The sequence below is a fragment of the Manihot esculenta genome, chromosome 11 (genome assembly GCF_001659605.2).
Source record: "Manihot esculenta cultivar AM560-2 chromosome 11, M.esculenta_v8, whole genome shotgun sequence".
NCBI lineage: Eukaryota > Viridiplantae > Streptophyta > Magnoliopsida > Malpighiales > Euphorbiaceae > Manihot > Manihot esculenta.
In genome coordinates, this window is record NC_035171.2 from 12096115 (window position 1) to 12116501 (window position 20387).

Genomic DNA, 20387 nt, shown 5'->3' on the forward strand with positions numbered 1-20387 from the left:
TAGGGTACTAAGGTTGCTCATCTCAGATAATGGAAAGCAATTTGATTGCAAATCCTTCAAAGATTTTACCCAAAATATGGGGATATGGCATAAGTTCTCCTCAGTGGCCCATCCATAGATAAATGGTCAAACCGAGAAAACAAACAAAGCTATTCTCCAAGGCCTAAAGAAGCAGTTAGATGGGGCCAAAAAGAATTGGGCATTTTGGACCACACCCCAGACTCCTACGGGAGAGACTCCATTCGGATTGGTGTATGGGACAGAAACAATAGTCTCTGTGGAATTGCTAGTCCTAACACATCGGATACAGTTCAACGATGCAGACCTTAATAGCAAAAAGTTGAGAAGCAATCTTGACACCCTTGAAGAGATCAGAGATGAAGGGCAGATACGGACAACAACATACCAACAAAGAGCAGCCAGGTATTATAACCAGAAGGTTCGTGAGAGAAATTTGAAGGTAGGTGACTGGGCCTTAAGAAGGCTAGAAGCAACTGAGAAAAGCACTAATGTGGGCAAACTAGCACTAACCTAGGAGGGTCCCCTCAGAGTCACAAAGGTCATCAAGCCAGGGGTATATAGAATTGAAGCTTTGCAGGGAATACGGAACCCCATACCTGGAACATCCAATATTCGAAAAGGTACTTCTAGTAGAAAGATTAATGTAATATTGATATGAAAAAATTGAAAGTCCCTTATCAAGTTTATTCTCTTTTTGAAAGTTCTCAACTATAAAAATTTGGACATAAAAACACAACCACAATAGGTGCCGACCTCAAAACCTAACCCGTGGCACCAAATAAACTGAGTTGAGGAAGAAAATGAGGAAAAATCTGAACCACGGCAGGTGTTGGCCTTAGAAACTAACCCTTAGCACCAAATAAGCTGAGTTGAGGAATAAAATAAAGAGAAAACCCAACTACGGTAGGTGCCGCCCTCAGGAACTAACCCTTAGCACGAAATAAGTCAAGTTGAGGAATAAAATGAAGAAAAAATATAACCATGATAGGTGCCAGCCTCGAAAATTAACCACCGGCACCAAATAAGTCAAGTTGAGGAACAAAACGAAGAAAAAACCCAACCACGGCAGGTGCAGGCCTCAACAACTGACCTCTGGCACCAAATAAGCGGAGTTGAGGAACAAAATGAAGGAAAAACCCAACCACAGCAGGTGCCAGCCTCGAAAATTGACCCCTAGTACCAAATAAGTCGAGTTGAGGAACAAAGCAAACACATAAAATTTCAAACTTAGCAAACATCAGCCTTGAAAATCAATTTTAATGTCAAGCAAACAAAATAACAATTTAAGTCATGAGGTCAAAATAATTCCCGACGTAGAAATTAGTTACATTATAAATTACATTTCTGTCAGTAAAAGGCAGAGCTCGAATACTTGAAAAATTAACTTAACTTAGTTAGTTATAAAATATTGGTGGATAATGGCCAAGTGGCTTAAGTCCACAATAAAGTCTCAAAGCATATTAAACTAAAATAAAATAAAACTCAAATAGTACCAAAGATACTAAGATTGCATAAATAACCAAGAAAATTGAAATGTTATTCATTGTTTAGCTACACCATTAGAAGTTATAACAGAAGCAACATGAGAAGGGGGAGCAGAGCTAATCAAGTCGTTATTGCTAAGAGACTGGGAGGGGTTAATTGTTGGCTGAGTAGGGGGGCTGTCATCCTCTCCATAAATGGATGGGGCATTTGGACAGCTTTAAGGCCCTTGTAGCCTGTGTAGAACATCTGGAAGGCCTCTTCATAAATCTTGTTTCGCAGCTCCTCCGAATTCTTGAACTCTTGCACGTGCTCCTCACAGGCTTGGTGAATCTTATCTTCGGCAGCTTTAGAGTCCCTCAGCAAAGAAGCACATCTGCCTTTCAGAGTGGGGATTTCGTGGCGGAGTTGTTATTGTTGAAGTTGAGAATTCTCCACCGCAAGAGTTAGGCTTTTCAAGTCCTTGGCTTGTTTGCTGAGTTTGTGCTGGACCACAGTGGCGCCGGCCAAAGCCTCATCCCGTTGCTGGCGAGTTTCCTTTAAGAGCGACAATTGAGTGAGAGCTTCATCCTGTTGGAGTTCCACTGCGGAAGTCCATTGAGATAATCAGATGACTTTCCTCCCTTAACTCCTCAAGTTGCTCGGTGAGATCTACAATTTGCCCATTGAAGTTTATGATGTGCTCGTGGCATACCGCAGTGGAAGCTAGGTTTCCATCTCGTCGCTCCTCCTCAATACGGTGGTCTATAGAGCTTTGGATAGACCAATTTTGAGCATCGATCTCTATGAAAGTTCCTAAGGACTGTCGAAAAGAAGAGCGCCATCAGCAAACCATAATTCTAAAGTATATGAAGGAAAGACGATCAACTTATCATGAGGAGAAACTCTCTCAAATTGTCTCCAAGAGTCTCTAAAGAGAGCAAACTGCAACCGGATTGCTGCCTGGTGGAATAGACCAGAAAAGAGGGGAAGTGAGCTCCAATGGGTGCCGAGGTCCTAGCTCGTTTAGCAGGATGATCTCCAATGACAATATCCCTAGCAGTATGAGAAGGAGAAGCACTCTGAATAGGAGATTCAGTATCCTTCTCTATACTGCCCTCCCTTGATTCTTTGACGATGATAGGATTCTTAGGGATCGTTTGGAGGTAGTTGGCGTCTTAGAGGCAGTCAACTTCTTAGAGGAAGCCGGCGTCCTAGAGGCAGCAGAATGAGACCCTTTTGAGACTGGCACCAAAACCAATGAAGGTGCAGGGCTGCAAGTAAAAGGCCAGACAGAAGTAGTGGAGTCGCAGCATGGAAGACCTCCCGGGTGACATCGACGACATACTTGTTAGCCCGGAAGTCTACCAGAGTCTCCTTGAGATTCTCTCTGGACAGAGTAAAATTCATGGGAAATTTAATCTTATCCATCGGCACAATAGAGATTGCATGAAAAAAGAAAAAGGAAATTTAGTAAGAACTCGGCATTATAAAAAGAAAATTTTAAAGGAAAAACTTAGAAGTACCGGCTTGGTGAAAGTCCTTTAAGGAGGAAATGAACAAGCACTTCTGGACATCATATTTTTTTCCTTATAGAGGTCAATCGGAGAAGGAAGATCGGATCTATAAGGTTCAACTTAGGAAACTCGTTGCAATCCTGAGGTATGTCCCCCGAAGATAAGTTGACATTCCACTCGACCCCTGAACTCTCTTTTAGCTTAAAAACAGTAAAATGCTCTACCCAACCTTAATCTTTATAGCCGGTAAAAATAGACTACACGACTCTAGGACTAAAATAATAAAATCCATGAACGGATCTGACTAGACAAAAAAAGGTAGAGAATAAATCGATGGAAGGAGAGAAATTCCAGCACAGACAAATAGACTCAAAACAGCACATAAATAGAATGGAGTTAGGCATCAACATTCTGGAAGTAACCCCATAGCGTTGGAAAACCTCGATGAGAAAAGGGGTAAAAGGGAAGGTTAACCCAAACTCGTGTTTCTTGAGCAAAAACATCAAATTATGCTCCTACTGAGCATCTTCAAACCCCTAAGGGATGAGTCAAATAGAACTATTCTCTCATTACTCAAAGACACCCTAATTCTAAAGATTTCAGCATATATTAGGTCGCGGGAAAGATGTTGAAGTAAGGAACACGGAGTGACAGAAAAGACCAAATCGTTTATCACCGGCATTTCAATAGGAGCCATGAGAAAAGCAGTAATGTACCTCTCACCAAAAGAATAGCATAGACGACGCAGGAACGAGAGCAACAGGTGAAAAACAAAATTCGAAATTGAGGAAGGCGAAAGAGATAACACCTATCAGAATTCCTTTCTAGAGCCAAGTAAAATTAAATGAAATCTCAAAATTTACTCTCTCACTAATTATGAAATAATTAATAAGGAAGTAAAGAGACACTTGATGACTAATGGGTTCTGGACCATCAGACACATAGCAGCCCATACTAAAGGGGCCCAGGCCAATATAATACAGACTAATAACATGTTGCATAAGACGGAACCTAAACCAACCAAGGTCGGGCTCCATGGCCGAATAGGGTTTCACAGAAGCTTAAGAGCTGTCGGGTCTGACTGAACATCAACTTTCGTATAAGAATAAAGCCCGCAATAATAGGGATTGTGTCTCAAAAGGGCAAAATAAGAATCAAATAGCCGCCTGATGACAATCAGAATTTCATACTCATGAACAAGCTATCCATGTGAAGATAGCAGATGAATAAAGACGTAGGACAATAGAGGCACTACTCGAAAAAAATAAGAAGAAATAAAAATAAAAGTAAGGAATGATAAAATAAAGACTAAGTTAACAAAACATGGATAATTCTAGATCCATTTTGGATCTCATACATCATTTATTATCATAATAAATAATTTTAGATTTTAAAATATAAAAATTAATACTGTAAATAGAAAAATTAAAAATTAAAAGTTAAAATTAATAATTTTAATTTTTCTTAAAAATTAATTTTTATGTTCTTTAGATATTAAAATTGTAAATTTAAAAATTAAAAATTAAAAATTAATTTTTTTTATTACATTATAGTTAGAGTACATCTAAATTGATTTTTATACATATAAAAATTTTTATATTTAATTAAAAAATAAAAATTAATTTAAATATTTGCAGATATAATTAGAATCTGTCTAAATTAATTTTTATAAATATAAAAACTTATGTATTATAAAATATTGATTTTTATATTTTAAAAATCAAAATTATTTACTTTGATAACGAATAAAAAATAATAAATAAAATCTATAAATGCACCAATCTTTAAAATTAAAACTCTCAATTTTTTATTATTAAAATAATAAATAAAGATAATTTTTTAAAATAAAAATATTAGCCGAGGAGTATTTTGACCATTTAGGAACTTTTAATTTTTACTCCACAGTAAATATATTTTTTTATGAAAGGACCATTTTATTAGATGAAAATTAAAATTAAAAATTAATTTATTAGCCAAAAATTAATGAAAGACTAATTTATAGATTTTATTAAATTTTAATAACGTTCAGTAAATTATCTTAGAATATATAATGAAATTTTAAAATTAAATAAAAATAATATAGTAACTTAGCTGATGAAATCAATTTATTAACTGAATTTATAAATTCACAAAATGTTATAAATAAAAAGATGAACATATTTTTAGAATCCTTCCAGTAGTAAACTACGGGTGCATTTACATCATTGCAATAATTGGAAAGGCAGAGACATGGGTTGGGTAGGAAATTTATTACTTACAAAGTGTTCGTTGTATTCCTTTACAATAAAACATTATTACTTTAAATTTAATGAGACTTTCTCATAACTTTAATTATTATATCATGTGCATGAAAAAATTATTCAGGTTCGAGCAAGTATAACATTCTTGTTCAGTGGCTAAGCCACATACAGCATAAGATGGGTAATTGCTCACTTTTTTCAAAAAAAAAAAAAAATTAAAATTGATGTTTATCCATTCCAAAATTTCCGCAAATTCAGCGAGTTTGCTCTTCAATGATGACAGGCACTTCTTCGATAATAATAAATTCGTGAGTTAGACAATTCTAGTGAAAGATATTTCCATCTCTGGTAATTACAGCAGTGTAAGAAACATAAAATCCCGACTTGGGAGATTAAATCAACAAGTACCAAGTGAAAAGATTTTCTTAATCGATGATATACGTGATGTGTGATAATGCACAATTACGTGGAGCTTAGTTCTCATCATATTCAATCACACAATGAACAAAATTTGGGATGAGAAACTAAACAATGCATACAACATACTATTTACAGTACCCAGCTTCAAGATGAAGAGACCCAAAAAGAAAAATATTTGCTAAGGCAAAAGAAAGAATCAGAGATTCATCTAATCAGCTCCCACCTGCATTCAGTGAAGATGTTCACGATCAGAACCAAAATTTAAATTATCAAAGACTAATAATTGAGCAGCAGCGTAAGCACATGATACGCACAGCTATAAACAATGTTTCGCATTGTTTACGGATCGTGCAGGTTTGGAGTCAATCTCACAGTTCCTTTGTTAAGAAAAGGAATTACAAAATAATTCAGGGAACTGACAAGACAAAATCCGCTCCTCCATTAATTATGAAAACAATTTCCATTATCATCATAGGGGAAGAGCTTAACATGCATGCTGATGCTGGTATAACTCACGTATAACATTAATTACTGAGTGGATACCATCTATAATAGCCAACAGAAGACAAAATATGCATAAAAAATCAGGGCTCCATAGTTCAAACAGAGTGCCTGCAACTTACAAGCCATTTGAGGGCAACCCGAAGTCAATGTTATTTACAATTTATGGTCCAAGAGGAGCTTGTGCCTTTTAGCACAAATGAAACTTGTGAGCGTCAGTTCACATAACATGGCTTTTAGATTAAGCAGTTCAACATGTAGAGAAAGGAAAAAAAAATCTTAATTCAAGATGGAAATCAATCGTTTCTTTATTTCCCCTCCAAATATTAATACTTCAATTTAAGTGATGCAAATGCAGTTTTCAACAGAAAAGTAGTCAACAATAGAAGGGCCAGCTTAACTTTTAGATGTCCAAAGAGAGAGTTTTGATTTTAGAAAGCCAAAAATAAGACATCCACTTACCTCTAATTTGGCCAGAATGAGGGACCAATTCAGATATGGTAGATGCTTGTTTGATGTTTGCCATGGATTGCGTGAAAGGTAGAGAATCAACTTCTTCAGCCTTTTCTGGGACATGCAAGGACTCCACAGACTTAGAAACATGTATTGTCATTGCTCTCTGGCCGCTGGAGGGTATTGAGAAACTCCGAGGAATAACCAAAGGTGGAATTGGCAAGGGTGACGCATAATATGTCATTGTAGAAGAATTCTTGCTTGTTCCAGAGTGCTCTGGATTTCTGACCAATGGAGCAGAGTGACCAACTGGTGTGGATAGTTTTGCTGGTTTTGAGGCTAGATTACCGGGTGGTCTAGGAAGCTCATGAAGCTCACTTATTCTGGGTGAAGATGCAAGGGGAGGTGAAGCAGTTGGGGATACTTTTGGAGATGTACTCTGAGGAATTACTACACGTGGAAGCACTCCAGAAACCTGTTGGGGAAGTTCATTAGAGGAGATGGGGCCACTGGCAGATAAAGAAGGTTTTGTAGACCATGGCTTACTAGTTATTGGACCAGAGAAAGATTGTCGTTTAATTTTCTTGTTATCGGAGGCATTATGTGTATCAAGCTGTGGAAGTGAAGTTCCCTCCGCTAAAGGAGGGGGTAACTGGGTGAAGGCATTGTTACTGTTGCCCTCTTTGTATGCTGAATGTGCTTTAAAGACAGTGACCTCTGACAGATGACTGTCACCAGGATCTTTTTCATTCTTCTTCTGTTCCAGCGGGGATGAATGCCACAAATTATGGGTGCGCGCACTGAAGTCTGTTGGCCTTGTGTGGGCAATTGAACCACTTGTCCTTGAAGAGACTACACTCTTAGCATCAATAGGTGTAGGCAGCACATAAGTGTTGGACTTCCTCACAGATGATTGAACCTGTTTTATTCTTTCAACTGGATCAGGTTTTCTTTCAGGAAATATTGGCGCAGAATGGCTCCCTGGTCGAGGTTCTCTACCTGAGATATGAAAACCCCCTTGGTTTTTGTCTGGGTTTAACTGCACCAAGATAAACATTTTCAGTTGCTTAAAAGATTACACCTCTGACCTAACAGCATGGAATTGTCAAACCCAATAAATTAAAAGCTGTAAAAATGATTAACAATATTTACAAAGATTGTTATCAAAATTCAACACCAAGCAGTTCTTTAAAATGAGATCAGCCCTCAAGTTCTACATCCACAAGAGTAGGAATTACCAGTGAAGTTAATGATATGAATTATGAAGTGTATGTCATTGACCAGTATTTGTCATTGACCAGTATTTAGAAGGATCAGGAAAAGTGACTAGGTACAATTGTATTAACCAAAAGGGAAGCAAAATTGTACCTCTGCACTTTCTGTCACTGAAGCTTGAGGAAATGACAGGTCAACATCATCCACCTGATCAACAAAAAAGTCGGAAAATAAAGCAAAATATTAAGCAATGCCTCATTAATTGGTATGAATCCTTTAAATAGGAAGATTTGGCTCTTCTAGTTTAATTCCTCAATTATTGACAGTGATACACTTGAGAAAGATTTCAATTCTTTTGTACAACGTGCTTCCATTCCCATTACGAGAAGTCCCTCCTTCAAACAAGAAATCCACCCTTCAAACTATTTTTAGAGAGGAAGTTCATTACCATTATGATGAGTCTATACCCTTCTAGAAAATTAGACTATACTTTCATTCAACAATAGGTCAACCTCCATAACTATTAAATCAACAAGACCAGCTAATTGTAGTCCCCATGCTACTTCTAGTGGACTGCCAAACTGCCCAAACTATAAGCTATGCAACAGGAATTTTACAAAATAGTAATCCATACACCAGCCGACCAAGACTAAATCTCAAATATTTACACAAGAAAATTTGTTTGTAAGAATTGAAGTACACCAAAAACAACAACAATGATACTTTGAAAAACTCTTTAACATAATAGTAATGTAAATACCGTATTGCAGAAAGCAGAAAGTCTCAAGAAACGAAAATAAGAAATGGATGGCAATTATGAACCTACTGATAAGGCATTTACAACTCACAAGTCACAACTTTTTAAGACATAATGGGAGCAACATGTCAACCACAAAAGCAAAAAGAAAAGAAAGAAATAGAAAAAGGTAAGGGATGGATGGGATGGAACTTCAGGAAGCTTAAACACAGTAAATGACAATGAACTAAGCATAGCAAATCTCCTTATAAACTTAAAGTTTCCCATTAATATCACATCCTCACCTCCATTGAATTCCTGGACGCAGAAAAAATCTCATGCCCCAGCTTATTTGCTCTGTAGTCAAAACTCAGTTCCCTCCCTTCATTTGTATCATCACCATTCTCATCATCTTCCCCATCTTCCCTACCATCATCTTCAGGTCCACAGAATTGATAATCGATATGTTGTTGGTCTGTAACAACTTTTACATGCTGATCAACAGCCTCAAGGGACTTAAGTCCCTTCCGAAAGAAATTCAACTGCATTTAAAGCAGAAATAACAGCATATCATCATCCAAGTTATGAGAACAAAAGAACTCAAGAGTTTTAAATACCCTTGATGAATATAAAGAAAACCTGGGCTGCATGGTGACGAGCTGCCTGTGTTAGAAGACTTCGAGCCTGTCCTTGTTTCAGAGATTTCAACCGAAAAACACACAGGGTTGCCTCTTCATCATATTCAGCATGAGCTGTCTGCAGTTGCTGCAAAGTAAAACTTTCACCTTTCCCACTCTTCGACTTCCCTTTTTCTTTCTGTTGTGCAACCATGTACTCATAGACATTTCTGCACATTGCTTACAAAATTCAGAATAAAATTATTTCCATCTAATAAAATCAGAATTCAGTAGAAAGGGATAACCTTTTTTCATCACATTGTCGCTTCATATCCTGCAAAAGGGAGAAAGAGGAGCATATTGAGTGAAATCCAAGGCAAAATGATGTGATACCAGTATATTCTATGTATCTAGATGACAAAAAGGTTATGTAAAACATCCTGTAGAGAGGAGAAGCGACCACTTCCCCTGCCATTCTTGATAAGGGAAAATCATTCATAATCATACCTTTAAAAACCAATACGACGCTTAGAAGGGATATACTCAAAATTCAATGTCTAACATACGGACAGGTGACAAACATCAATAATGATGTTGCCACACTAACAATAGTCTTCAGCACATCGCTTTAGAAACCAGTTTTCCGAAAAGCACTTTAGAAGTTCTCTTTCAGAAAGTAGTTTAAAGATTTTGAGCTGCTCTAATGTAGGCCAAAACATGCCAAAAACGCCTTGAGATTAACTTTTATTTTCTTTAACCAAAATCTTTTAGTGTGTTTTCTCCAAAGTAGCTGTATTAATAATGCCAAGTAGAACCTAATATAAAATATTAGTATGAGATGAAATATTATAAAATAAAAGTTACAAAAAGAAAAAAGTTCAGAACAATCATTCAGGTGCTTGGATATTACATCATTTATCGCAAACCTGGCTTTTCAGCTATAATAAATGTACATCAAGGACTTGACAAAAAATGGTTTGTGCAAACCTAGGTTTTCAAACTTATTACAAAAATGGTTTACTCACACCACCTACAATCAAGACTATTGCAAGGGTCCAGAAGCACCACAGCAAAAAGAATTGTATAGTGCACAGCCTTCTCTTTGCATTGCAGAGAGGTTGTTACCATAGTTTAAACTCTTGACTTCTACTTGTGAAGCAACTTTACCTGCACACTATGTTACCATGGCTCATCCTCCAAAAATGCCATTTTGGGCAAGAAAAAACAGATATTTACCATATGTTCTGATTAATGTAAAATAGAAAAAGGTCAATAAAGAAAAGAACTCAATCCACTGTAAACAGATATTTTTGCATGCAGAGAACCCAATAAACAAATAATTTTTTACATTTTCTTTCCAAACGACAAGAACAATAAATAAGGGAAGGACACTTTTGAAGGAAGCCAAAAACTCAATTGGTTCTAACAACTGATAGGCATCAAATCAAAGTGGCTTTGAAACTAAATGATGTAGAACCACAGAACACTCAAAGAAAATGAGAAACAATTCTTAAATTTCTATTAATTCTCAAAAGCAATGTCAATATGATAAGTTCTCTAATAAAATGCCTAGATGAAGTAGGTTTTGGTAGCCTAATATTAATCCTACTACTGGGATTAGAAATCCAAAATAAGAAAATAATAAATCTATCGAACAAGGAATTTAAAGCCAACAACAACTAGAAATATACTAAACCTAATAAATTCTTTAAATATTCCTAGATAATTAAGTTTCCTACTAAACCTAATAAATTCTTTAAATATTCCTAGATAATTAAGTTTCCTAAACCTAGTAACCTAGAACTCTAATTTTATAATGAAAAATTAAAACAAAATATTTCCTAAATCAAGTCTTCCTTGACTGCATCAATATGCACTTAGAAGCATTTTAGAGGGTTGTGGCAAATTGCAACTATGATCTCTGGTATCAATAACATAGAAACAAAGAACATTTAACCAACAATCAAGTAAAGGGATGATGCAAAAGAAACTTCTTTAAGATCAAATGGAGGAGGATTCAGAGTAACAAACCTCAACTGTTCGAAGTTCATTGAGAAGAGACTCTGATGGATTTGTAATTGTCAAAATTATATGAGACCGCTGAATTACCAGGAAAAGTAAGTCAGAACCAGGTTGAATTGAATAGACTCTTAGTCCATGATAAAGAACACGCTACAATACAATAAAACAGCTAGATCCATAACACTAGCACTCACATATCTATCAACAAGTTCTTGAAGCTCCAACTGCACTTTCCCCAACATCAACAAAACTCCACCTGCAGATAATAGTCAACAATAATAGCAATTCAAATATAGTCTTGTAAATCATATCAATAATATTATTGTGCTAATATGGTTGCTCTCAAACGAAACAATGAGATGGGTGCAAGCCATCAACTCACCCTGCCCCGAATAAAAGGAAAATCCAATCATTAATCCCTCTACCAAAACAACACAAATGTGCATGTCATTGTGCATAATATTAGTCACCTTCACTACAATGTTCTGCACAGTGCATAAGTATTTTTACATAAGTAGAACTAACTGTTATATTCAAGAAATTGGAATGGATAATTAACAATATGGAAACTGAGTGACGGGGAAAAACCAATCAACTAGAGAATGATTACATGTCAACTCCTCATTGACATATCTCATTCTTTAGGGCTTTGCCGTGTGCATGTAATTTAAATCCAATTCTTAGGTGCCTACATTTTTTTACTAGCTAATTAAATTCTAGGTCCAACATATAGTTTGAAGTTTAACACAGTTTTCAAAGCCCCTAGCACCTCAATCCCTGACAGGCAGGTTACCTTAGTGAGGCACACCTCTTCTACATATTTTTCTCTAGCTTTGAAAAAAACAAGTGACTTTACCATTTTCAAATAGACCAAATCAAACTAAAACAACAAAAAGAAAGAAAGAAGCCAACATCGGTTGGAAATAAACAACCTGCCTACACAAAGGGAAGAAAATACTACTGTTTAGATTTTTCTACAGCTTGCAACCAGCTCTCTCTCATAACCATCATCCTTCTTTTCGATCCCAATTTTCTTTGTGTTGGTCCTTTATTTTTCTGAAACCTATTCTACTCTCCTCACTCAATACATATATGATGGTACATTCTATTTCTATTTCTCAGAGAAGATTCTATTCACAATTACAAACATATAAAGTTATACATATGTAATTTCATTAAAAAAAAGCCATACATATGTAAGGAACATACACAAGATTATAGTTCAATAAAAAGAAATAGGTTAAGCTTATATTTGTCAACATGAGGGTGAAACTGCTCATATTTTGGAATGAGATTGAGTAATTCTTGAGATCCGATCGCCATGAGATTACTTTTTCCTCTTTTTATATCTTATTCAATTTCATAAGCTCCTTCCACCCTTTTTTCTTTCTTTGTCACTTTTTTTCTTCCTTTCCGGATAACATTCGAATAGTATCCATTTTTTGGATGATTTGCCTTTTTTTTTTCTTTAATGCTCCTGTTTCCTTTTGCTTCCATTTTTATTGAAGTTCATCTGCCATTAATATAGTTTCCTGCTAAATTTGAAAATTTACCATCAGCAATAGGTGATTACAGAAAATAAAGAGGTCAGACGGATAGCATACTTCTTTTTTTTTGTCAAGATGAAGAAGACTATGTTAAGCTTGATTAAGAGTAGTTGTCTTCTGGTTGTTTGTTTTAGGGATTATTGCTATTTAGTAGGAATATAATGGTTTAAAACCTTTTTACATCATCAATTTTATTTCTATTTTATTTCTATTTGGGGAATTCAAAAACATTAGTGCCAGAATTCTAAGTTATTTATCTTATATAGGATAGTTGTCTTCTTTTTTTTTTTTTTCTTTTGCACTTTACCTCTCTCACTTTGCAGCCTAGGGTGCTGGATAACTTTGCACCTTGTGCCACTAGAATCTACGAATTTAAAACTAGCATGTTCACTAATTCTCAAAGCACCTATTCTATAAGAATAGAACAAATTAGGGTGCACCTCTTGGTACTTAACAAGATAACACTTAACAGAATATATTAATTTCAACATCCAGCATTACAATTTACAACAATAATATCAAGCGAACTCTTAGTGCCCAGAAGAAAAATATTGCAATAATACTCGACTTAAATAACCCTTAATTTCAAAAAAAAAAAAAGACTTAAATACAGACATTATCTTGATAGATCAAGAAGGAGGAGAGAAAAAAAGACAAAAAATAAAGTATTGATTATAGAAACATATTTTATGAGCTAAACACCAAACCTACTCCTGCGTAAAGCAATTGAAGGAACCTTCTCAAGCTACAAGAGTCAGAGCTTTACAGGCCTAAACTCTCAAATTTGACCATGAACAAATTAGTGAGGCACAAATTTTCTTTTTTTAATTCAAAAAGAAAGTCTGCTGTAGATTACCTAAGAAATAGGTAGAAATGAAATGGTGAATACATTATACTGCTTAGTTCCCTTATACCTGAGGTGCAATATTTCAATTATGAGGTGAACTGTGAACATTATAAACTTCCAGGTTAAATTAGAGAGAACATACTACATTGCCAATATCTCTTTAAACAATTGCTAGAACAAAAGCAACTCGAAAAATCCTTTTTCCTGCTTTCACTTACCACTTTCTTCATCATCATGTAATGCAGTTTTCTCCATTAGACAAGAACCCATTTCCTGCAGTGACTCTGAGAATTCTGAAATTTGGAGATGTAATAAGATGGGAGAATCTTATATTGTGATAATGATATGAAATTTGACAAGTAAGACGTGGAATGGCAAAAGTTATGCATGATACTAAAGTTACTAATGCACATATCATTGATAACAATTAACCAACTCGAACATTTGTGAACTCTTGAGAGAATATGAAGTTGGCATCAAACAACAACAACAACAACATAATCATAATAATAATAATAATAATAATAATAATCCATTCTGATACAAATTTTTTAGTTTTCCAAGGTAAACAATCTGTAAATTACTACAAAGAATGTCCCCACTTCCCAGTGCATGAGGCCTCCTACGTTGCAGGATTTTTGGGGGCAGACAGACATAAACATCTCTCCCCTTGCATTTTCAAGGAGGCTGTTTCCTGGCAATGCTAATTGATTTTTGCAACACCAATAATGAGCACTTCAGCCATGTATGACCATAGTGAAGACTTGCACATCATTTGGGAAGAGGTAAATTTTTTCATGCTTTTTGAACCTTAATAATTTTTCATTGTTAGCAAGGAAGGGAAGGTTTTTAAAGGTACTTGAATGTTTTGAAGAGAAGACCTTCAACCCACCAATTTCGTTGGTTAGAAAATGAAGTTGGAGGTTTTTGGAAACCCTCCAAAACCTTACTTTAAAATCTCTCCCTATCTCTCTCTCTATATATATATAGATGTATATACACATATTTACAAAAATTCAAGATTTTTAAACTTAAAAAGCCTCCCATTAATTTATAAGACCCCCTCCCAAAAAGAAAGGTAGAAGCAGCAAGAGAGTTAAACAATATATTTAACTAAAATATTTTACAAAAGGGAAATATTGTTTATTGACTAAGACCCCGCCATCAACTATCTGATGCTAAAGAGGAGTATTAGTCATACCAAAACTTTTCTCAAAAAAAAAATGCTGCAAAGCAGATCAGGCCAAATTTTAAGTGGAAAAAGCTGAAAACAAGAACATTAAAGTCCTAATATCAAATATACAGCATGAGAAACAGAAAGGAAAAAGGAGAAATTCAATTCACCATATGCACTGTTTGCTGTTGCAGCAGCTGCAGAAAGTAAGCTATCATAACAATTTCTCATGTCTTGCATGTCCTGTGATGAGGAAAGAATCAAAGAGAGTATTAAAAAAAATTATCCTTACAAATACCCAAAATTGCAGGCCAGATTAATAAAATTTCAAAGAACAAATTTCTTAAATTTCATTAATCAAGTTGGAGAATACAAAATCCAAAATTATATAAAGTTACAACCCTTTTTAAGTTATACTTTTCCAGATTGTAGAGAGTAATGCTATGTCAATCACAACCTAACACTTAAACATCCATAGAATCCACATAAATGCTGCGATTTTGGTTGATAACTAAATCCTTGAGCTAATTCATCCCCTTATTTTCCAAGATTGTCAAGGAAAAACAAGCCTTCAGTCTCACGAGACCACAGGTCACCACCAAAAAAATAAAGTCAACAATTTGATAGGGAACACACTACAGGATGCAAATTTTTACATATAATTAAAGAACATTCAGCTCTAAACTGTAATCCACCACTTAATCAACTCAACTTGACATATAATAACATCAATCCAAATTTACAATTCTTCACCGAAATTAACAAATCTCTACCGAAATTAACAAATCTCTATAAATCGCCTCTTAGCTTTTTAGTTTTTTGTTTGTTGCCCATAAAATTAGTTTCCCAGTTCGATTCACAAATTCACTTTACAATTAGTTCCAAAAGGACAACCCGAAAAAAAATTTGTGAATTGAATTTGCAACTGAGAATTTAAGGGAACACTTAAAAACAGCTTACAGAGAAAGAGAGAGTATTAAACCTTGGGATTAAGATCAAAACAGAAAGAAGTACCTGAGCAGCTTGAGCGAGCTCATCCAACTGAGCGGAAGGTAAGAGGTCTCTTTTATCCTTAGCATCGCTCTTGTGAAGCCTCAATCCTCGAAGCTTACCTAACGGAGATTTCATATCTCGAAAACCCTAAAGCAATGAGGCAGACACAGAGCAGACTAAGAGAGGCACAAAGGGAAAGAGGAAGAGAGAGAATTGAAGCTCTTCGTGCTCCTTGCTTGGCGTGGAATCAAATTCTGAGTGATTCGGAGAGGAATTTGAAGTGTGAAATTGGGAAAACAGAGAGTGGAAATTCAATTAGATAGTTTCAACGTTATTGAAGGAAGAAAGAAGAAAGCTTTCATTCGGGTCAAAAACGACTCGTAACAGATCAGAGAAAATAATAAAAACAAAAAAGAAATGAGAAATAACAGCTGCTACGCCTTCATCTCCAAATTTTATATTCCTTTTTTACCATTCAATCTTATTTATCAATTTTTAATATTATTTTCTAAACTTTATTTTTAAGATTTTCTATAAAAACATCTCGTAAATTAACTTGTAAAACAAAAACATCCTAATTTAGTTTGATGCTACCCAAAGTTTCATGTAATTACATTCTATTGGGGCCTCTAGTCAAAGGCTTATTTGGATATATACTTTGCCAGAAAGCTAAGTAGCCTACAATAAGTTAGAGGAGCTTGCAACAACGATTATTTTTGTTATTTTGAGGCTTTTGACACTTTGTTTGGATTTTTTATGGGGAGGGAAGAAAATAAGAGAAGGAAAATATTTTCTATTTTTTTTTGTATTTAAAGTGAAAATAAATAAAGAAAAACAAGGTTTATTTTATTTTATTTATTTTCTTTTCTTTCCCAAACAAAGGGAAATCAATATTTCTTTTTATTTTTCATCTATTATTTTCTTTTTCTTCATTTTTTTTCTATCCAAATAATGGTTTAAAAAATTAAATTTAAATGTATTATCAATAAATATATATGAAATCGATTAATCTAATTAGAAAAATTATTATTTAATTTTATATAATATGAAAAAATTCACTAATTAGTCATACAGTTTTAAAAAATATTAAAACGTGTTTAACGTTTTAAAAAATTTATTAGTTATATTAATTTTACTGTTAAATATTTTACTATTTAATTTTTATAATTTAAAAAAAAAATTTAATTATTTACTTAAATTTTTAAAAAATTTATTAATTAGTCTATTTATATCATAACTATTTTAGATTTTTTTACAATACTTAATAATTAAAACTACCAAAATGATTAATTAATAGATTTTTAAATTATTAAAAATATTTTAATGTATTTTTTAAAATTGAAAAATTAATTAATGAATTTTTTATATTATATAGATTAAATAGTAATTTTTTTAATTTACTTAAAATTTTTTAAAATATAGATTTTTAATATTCCTCATACTAAGCGAGAGAATTACGAAATTGGTTGGTGAATGAATTGTCTAAGGTTCTTAAGAGGAAAATTTATATTAGGGTGACATTCTTGCGACGAGATTTAAAGAGTTAAAATTATTTTTATTCTAATGGATTATCTTGTTGATTTTGGTTTAGGGTTTAATTTATGGATTTGAATGGAGGTTTTTTGTTAGGATAAAATGTCCAAAAAAATATTTATTTGAGTAGGAGTAAAATAAATAAAATAGAAAAATAGGAGAAGATGAAAACTTTAAAAAAAAATCACTAATAATAGAAAAAATACCCTTTAATCTAAAAATATGCAATCTACTCAAATAACTCTCTTTATATTACTTTTTAATAACTCTATTGCTATATTGCACTCACATGCTTAATTTAGTAATCTAATAGTAAGTGTATTCGAATAAATTTGAGAGATTTCAGGTTCTACTCCCTCAATTCCTAATTCCCATTTAAAATAAAAAAAAAACACTCTATCCTTACATTACTCTTTAATAACTTTATCATTTTGTGTACTGATAAAGATATATGAAAGGGAGAGAAGAAACTTCTTCAAAAAGGATTTTATAGAGATTGAACAGATAAAACTTATTAAACAAGTTGATCAAAACTTGGTGGGTAAGTTGATTCCAAACATGGTGATAAATCATATTAAAAAAAAATTAATAAATAAACTTTATGCGAGAGATATAATTGTTTTATATATAATTCAACTAGACCAAATATTTTATTTTAGAAGTTTAAAAAATAATAAATTGATTTTCAGCCAAATTCATGATAATATAAACATGTAAAACAGTAAAAATTTGAAATAATATTTGAAATTTATATTCAATCTAACAAATTGTTGATTAAATTCAAATATGTTTTTATTAGCCAAATAATTTTTTAAATTTTAAATTCTGAATTTAGATTTAATATTTAAAATCCAAAATTATAAATTCAAATATAACTTAAATAAAATTTTGTTTTTTTATTATTTTGCATAAAATATTTTAAGATTATTTGACTTTATAGATTTTTTTAGAGAGAAAGAAAGATAAAGCGAGCGTTATTGTTCTTGAAAAACCAGAGAGAAAAGAAAGAGATAATATAAAAGAGAGAATGTTGGATTCCACAGAATCTTGTTAAGATGGTTTAGAAATATTAATGTTTTAAAATAAAAATTATTAATAAAAATATATTTTTATATTAATTATTAATTAAAATGTATGAATTAAACAATAACAAAATCCATTTGTATTATATTTTATAAAAATTTTATTTTTCATTGATAATTTTATGAAAAATTTGTTATTTAGTTTATAAGTTCCATTAATAATAAGTCAATCTCTTAATTTTAAATAATATATTAAAATGTATTTATATAATTAAATCGTTAATAATTAATTTTTTATTTTTTATTAAAAATAATAGAAATTAAGAAAAAATATTTTCAAAATTCAATTTTGTCGGCTTCCTTTATTAAATTTACTGTTCAAAGAATGGGTCAGTGTGTTTCTATATTTTTATATATCTATCAACAGGGGAACAGCATGGGAGAGGGGTCTCTTTGAAACTTCCCATCTGCTAAAGCTAGCTTTTTTTTATTTTTTCTTCACACCAGATTAATTACTCTTTACCGATCTTCGCCATCCAAAAAACTCCGGACAAGATTTTAACATCTATCAGACAAAACAACAGCTCAACATCCTCGTACAGTTGAGGTCAGGATTTCTTCTTCCAGCCTTTACTCTTCTTACACAGTTCCTTCAACCTCATCCTGTTCGGCTAATTAATAGGATGAAAGTGAAAAAGGACATTAATATGTAGTTAGTGGTTACTAAACTTGTTATCACCGATAAAAAAAAAAGTAAAAAAAGAGAAGATAAATATTTTTTGTGAAGTTTTAAAAAATTTATTAATTATTAATTTAAAAAATCAATTAATAAAATTTTTAAAATTATAGAGATTAAATAAAATAATATTTAATAAAAAATTTAACGAATCAACTAATTAATAAAATTTTTAAAACGTTAAAAATATTTTAATATATTTTTTAAAATTAAAATATTAATTTATAAATTTCGCCATAATATAAAAACTTAAGTAATAATTTTTTCATAATTTAATTTGTCACACAAAGATTCTCAAGTTTGGATCTGCCGCTGCAACCCCAGCGCTACCCTCTGCTATGGTTCATAATTAATGAAAGGCAACTTTGACTAAGAGAGAAATTATATATATAAGATGAGAAGGCAAAATTGCCTTTCTTTTGCTTAAATCGGAATCGAAGAGGTAAAAATTAAATTTTAATTTTTTTTAAAATTATTTTAATAAATGAAAAAAAATTAATTATTAACTGTTTAATTATGGAAAAATATTTTAATATAATATTCAAAATAACTTGTTAATAATGATAAAATTTAGAGATTAAATAATAAATTTTTTAATTTTATTTTTAAATTAGTTAGTTATATTTATATTTTTAATCTATAATACATAAATATATATATATTTTTATATTTAAGTAATTATTTATGGGTTTAAAAACCCAACACATAAAATTCCAACTTAAACCTTTAATTTCTAAAACTGAACCAATATCAAATCTGAGATAATGTTGAGAGAAATTTTATTCTAATGATTTAAACATTACATTTATTAATTTTTATCAAATATAATTATTTAAATTAACTTTGTTATTATTTATATTATATTAATTATATTAAAAAGTGCAATATACATGAAAATAAATTTTATATTATTTATATAAAGTAATAATAAAAATATGATAAGTTATTTTTTCATCTATTATATAAAAATTAATATATATATTTAAAACTAATTAATTTAGCCCTACATTTTAACTTCGTCAAACTGAGAGAATCTTTCTATCCATTTTCAAAAGCAGTGTATTTTAAGTTTGATAATATTAAAATATAAAGATTAAAATATAATGTGAAAAAATGTTATTCTCTCCATTTCATTATTTTTATTTATTTTTTTTCTTAAAATTATTTTCTATTTAGAGAATATTTTAGATTATAGTAATATATAAATTGACTATTATAATTTTATTTTATTTTATTTTTTAAAAATTTTTAAAATATCTTTTAATATATAATAAAATTTATTGTATTTAAAAAAAGATATAATTGAAAAGTTAATAAAAGAAATTATATTTT

At 32.0% G+C, this 20387-nt stretch overlaps 1 protein-coding gene across 6 annotated transcripts; it reads right to left on the bottom strand.

The window, feature by feature from the left end:
* Positions 1–5451: 5451 nt before the first annotated feature.
* LOC110626514 (uncharacterized protein At2g33490) lies at positions 5452–16191 on the bottom strand. Of its 6 annotated transcripts, none has more exons than XM_021772454.2 (11): positions 15786–16189; positions 14942–15014; positions 13816–13890; positions 11398–11459; positions 11213–11281; positions 9487–9515; positions 9204–9411; positions 8870–9106; positions 7982–8035; positions 6623–7652; positions 5452–5882 (listed from the first exon to the last, which is right to left on the bottom strand). In XM_021772454.2, exons 1-11 carry the CDS (start codon positions 15897–15899, stop codon positions 5872–5874), a joined length of 1962 nt encoding a protein of 653 aa, XP_021628146.1. In that variant the 5' UTR covers positions 15900–16189; the 3' UTR covers positions 5452–5871. The 6 variants fall into 6 exon arrangements, with proteins under 6 accessions (XP_021628146.1, XP_043817698.1, XP_043817699.1 ...); XM_021772455.2 differs by lacking the exon at positions 5452–5882 and adding an exon at positions 5918–6074; XM_043961762.1 differs by lacking the exon at positions 5452–5882 and adding an exon at positions 5928–6036.
* Positions 16192–20387: the final 4196 nt, after the last annotated feature.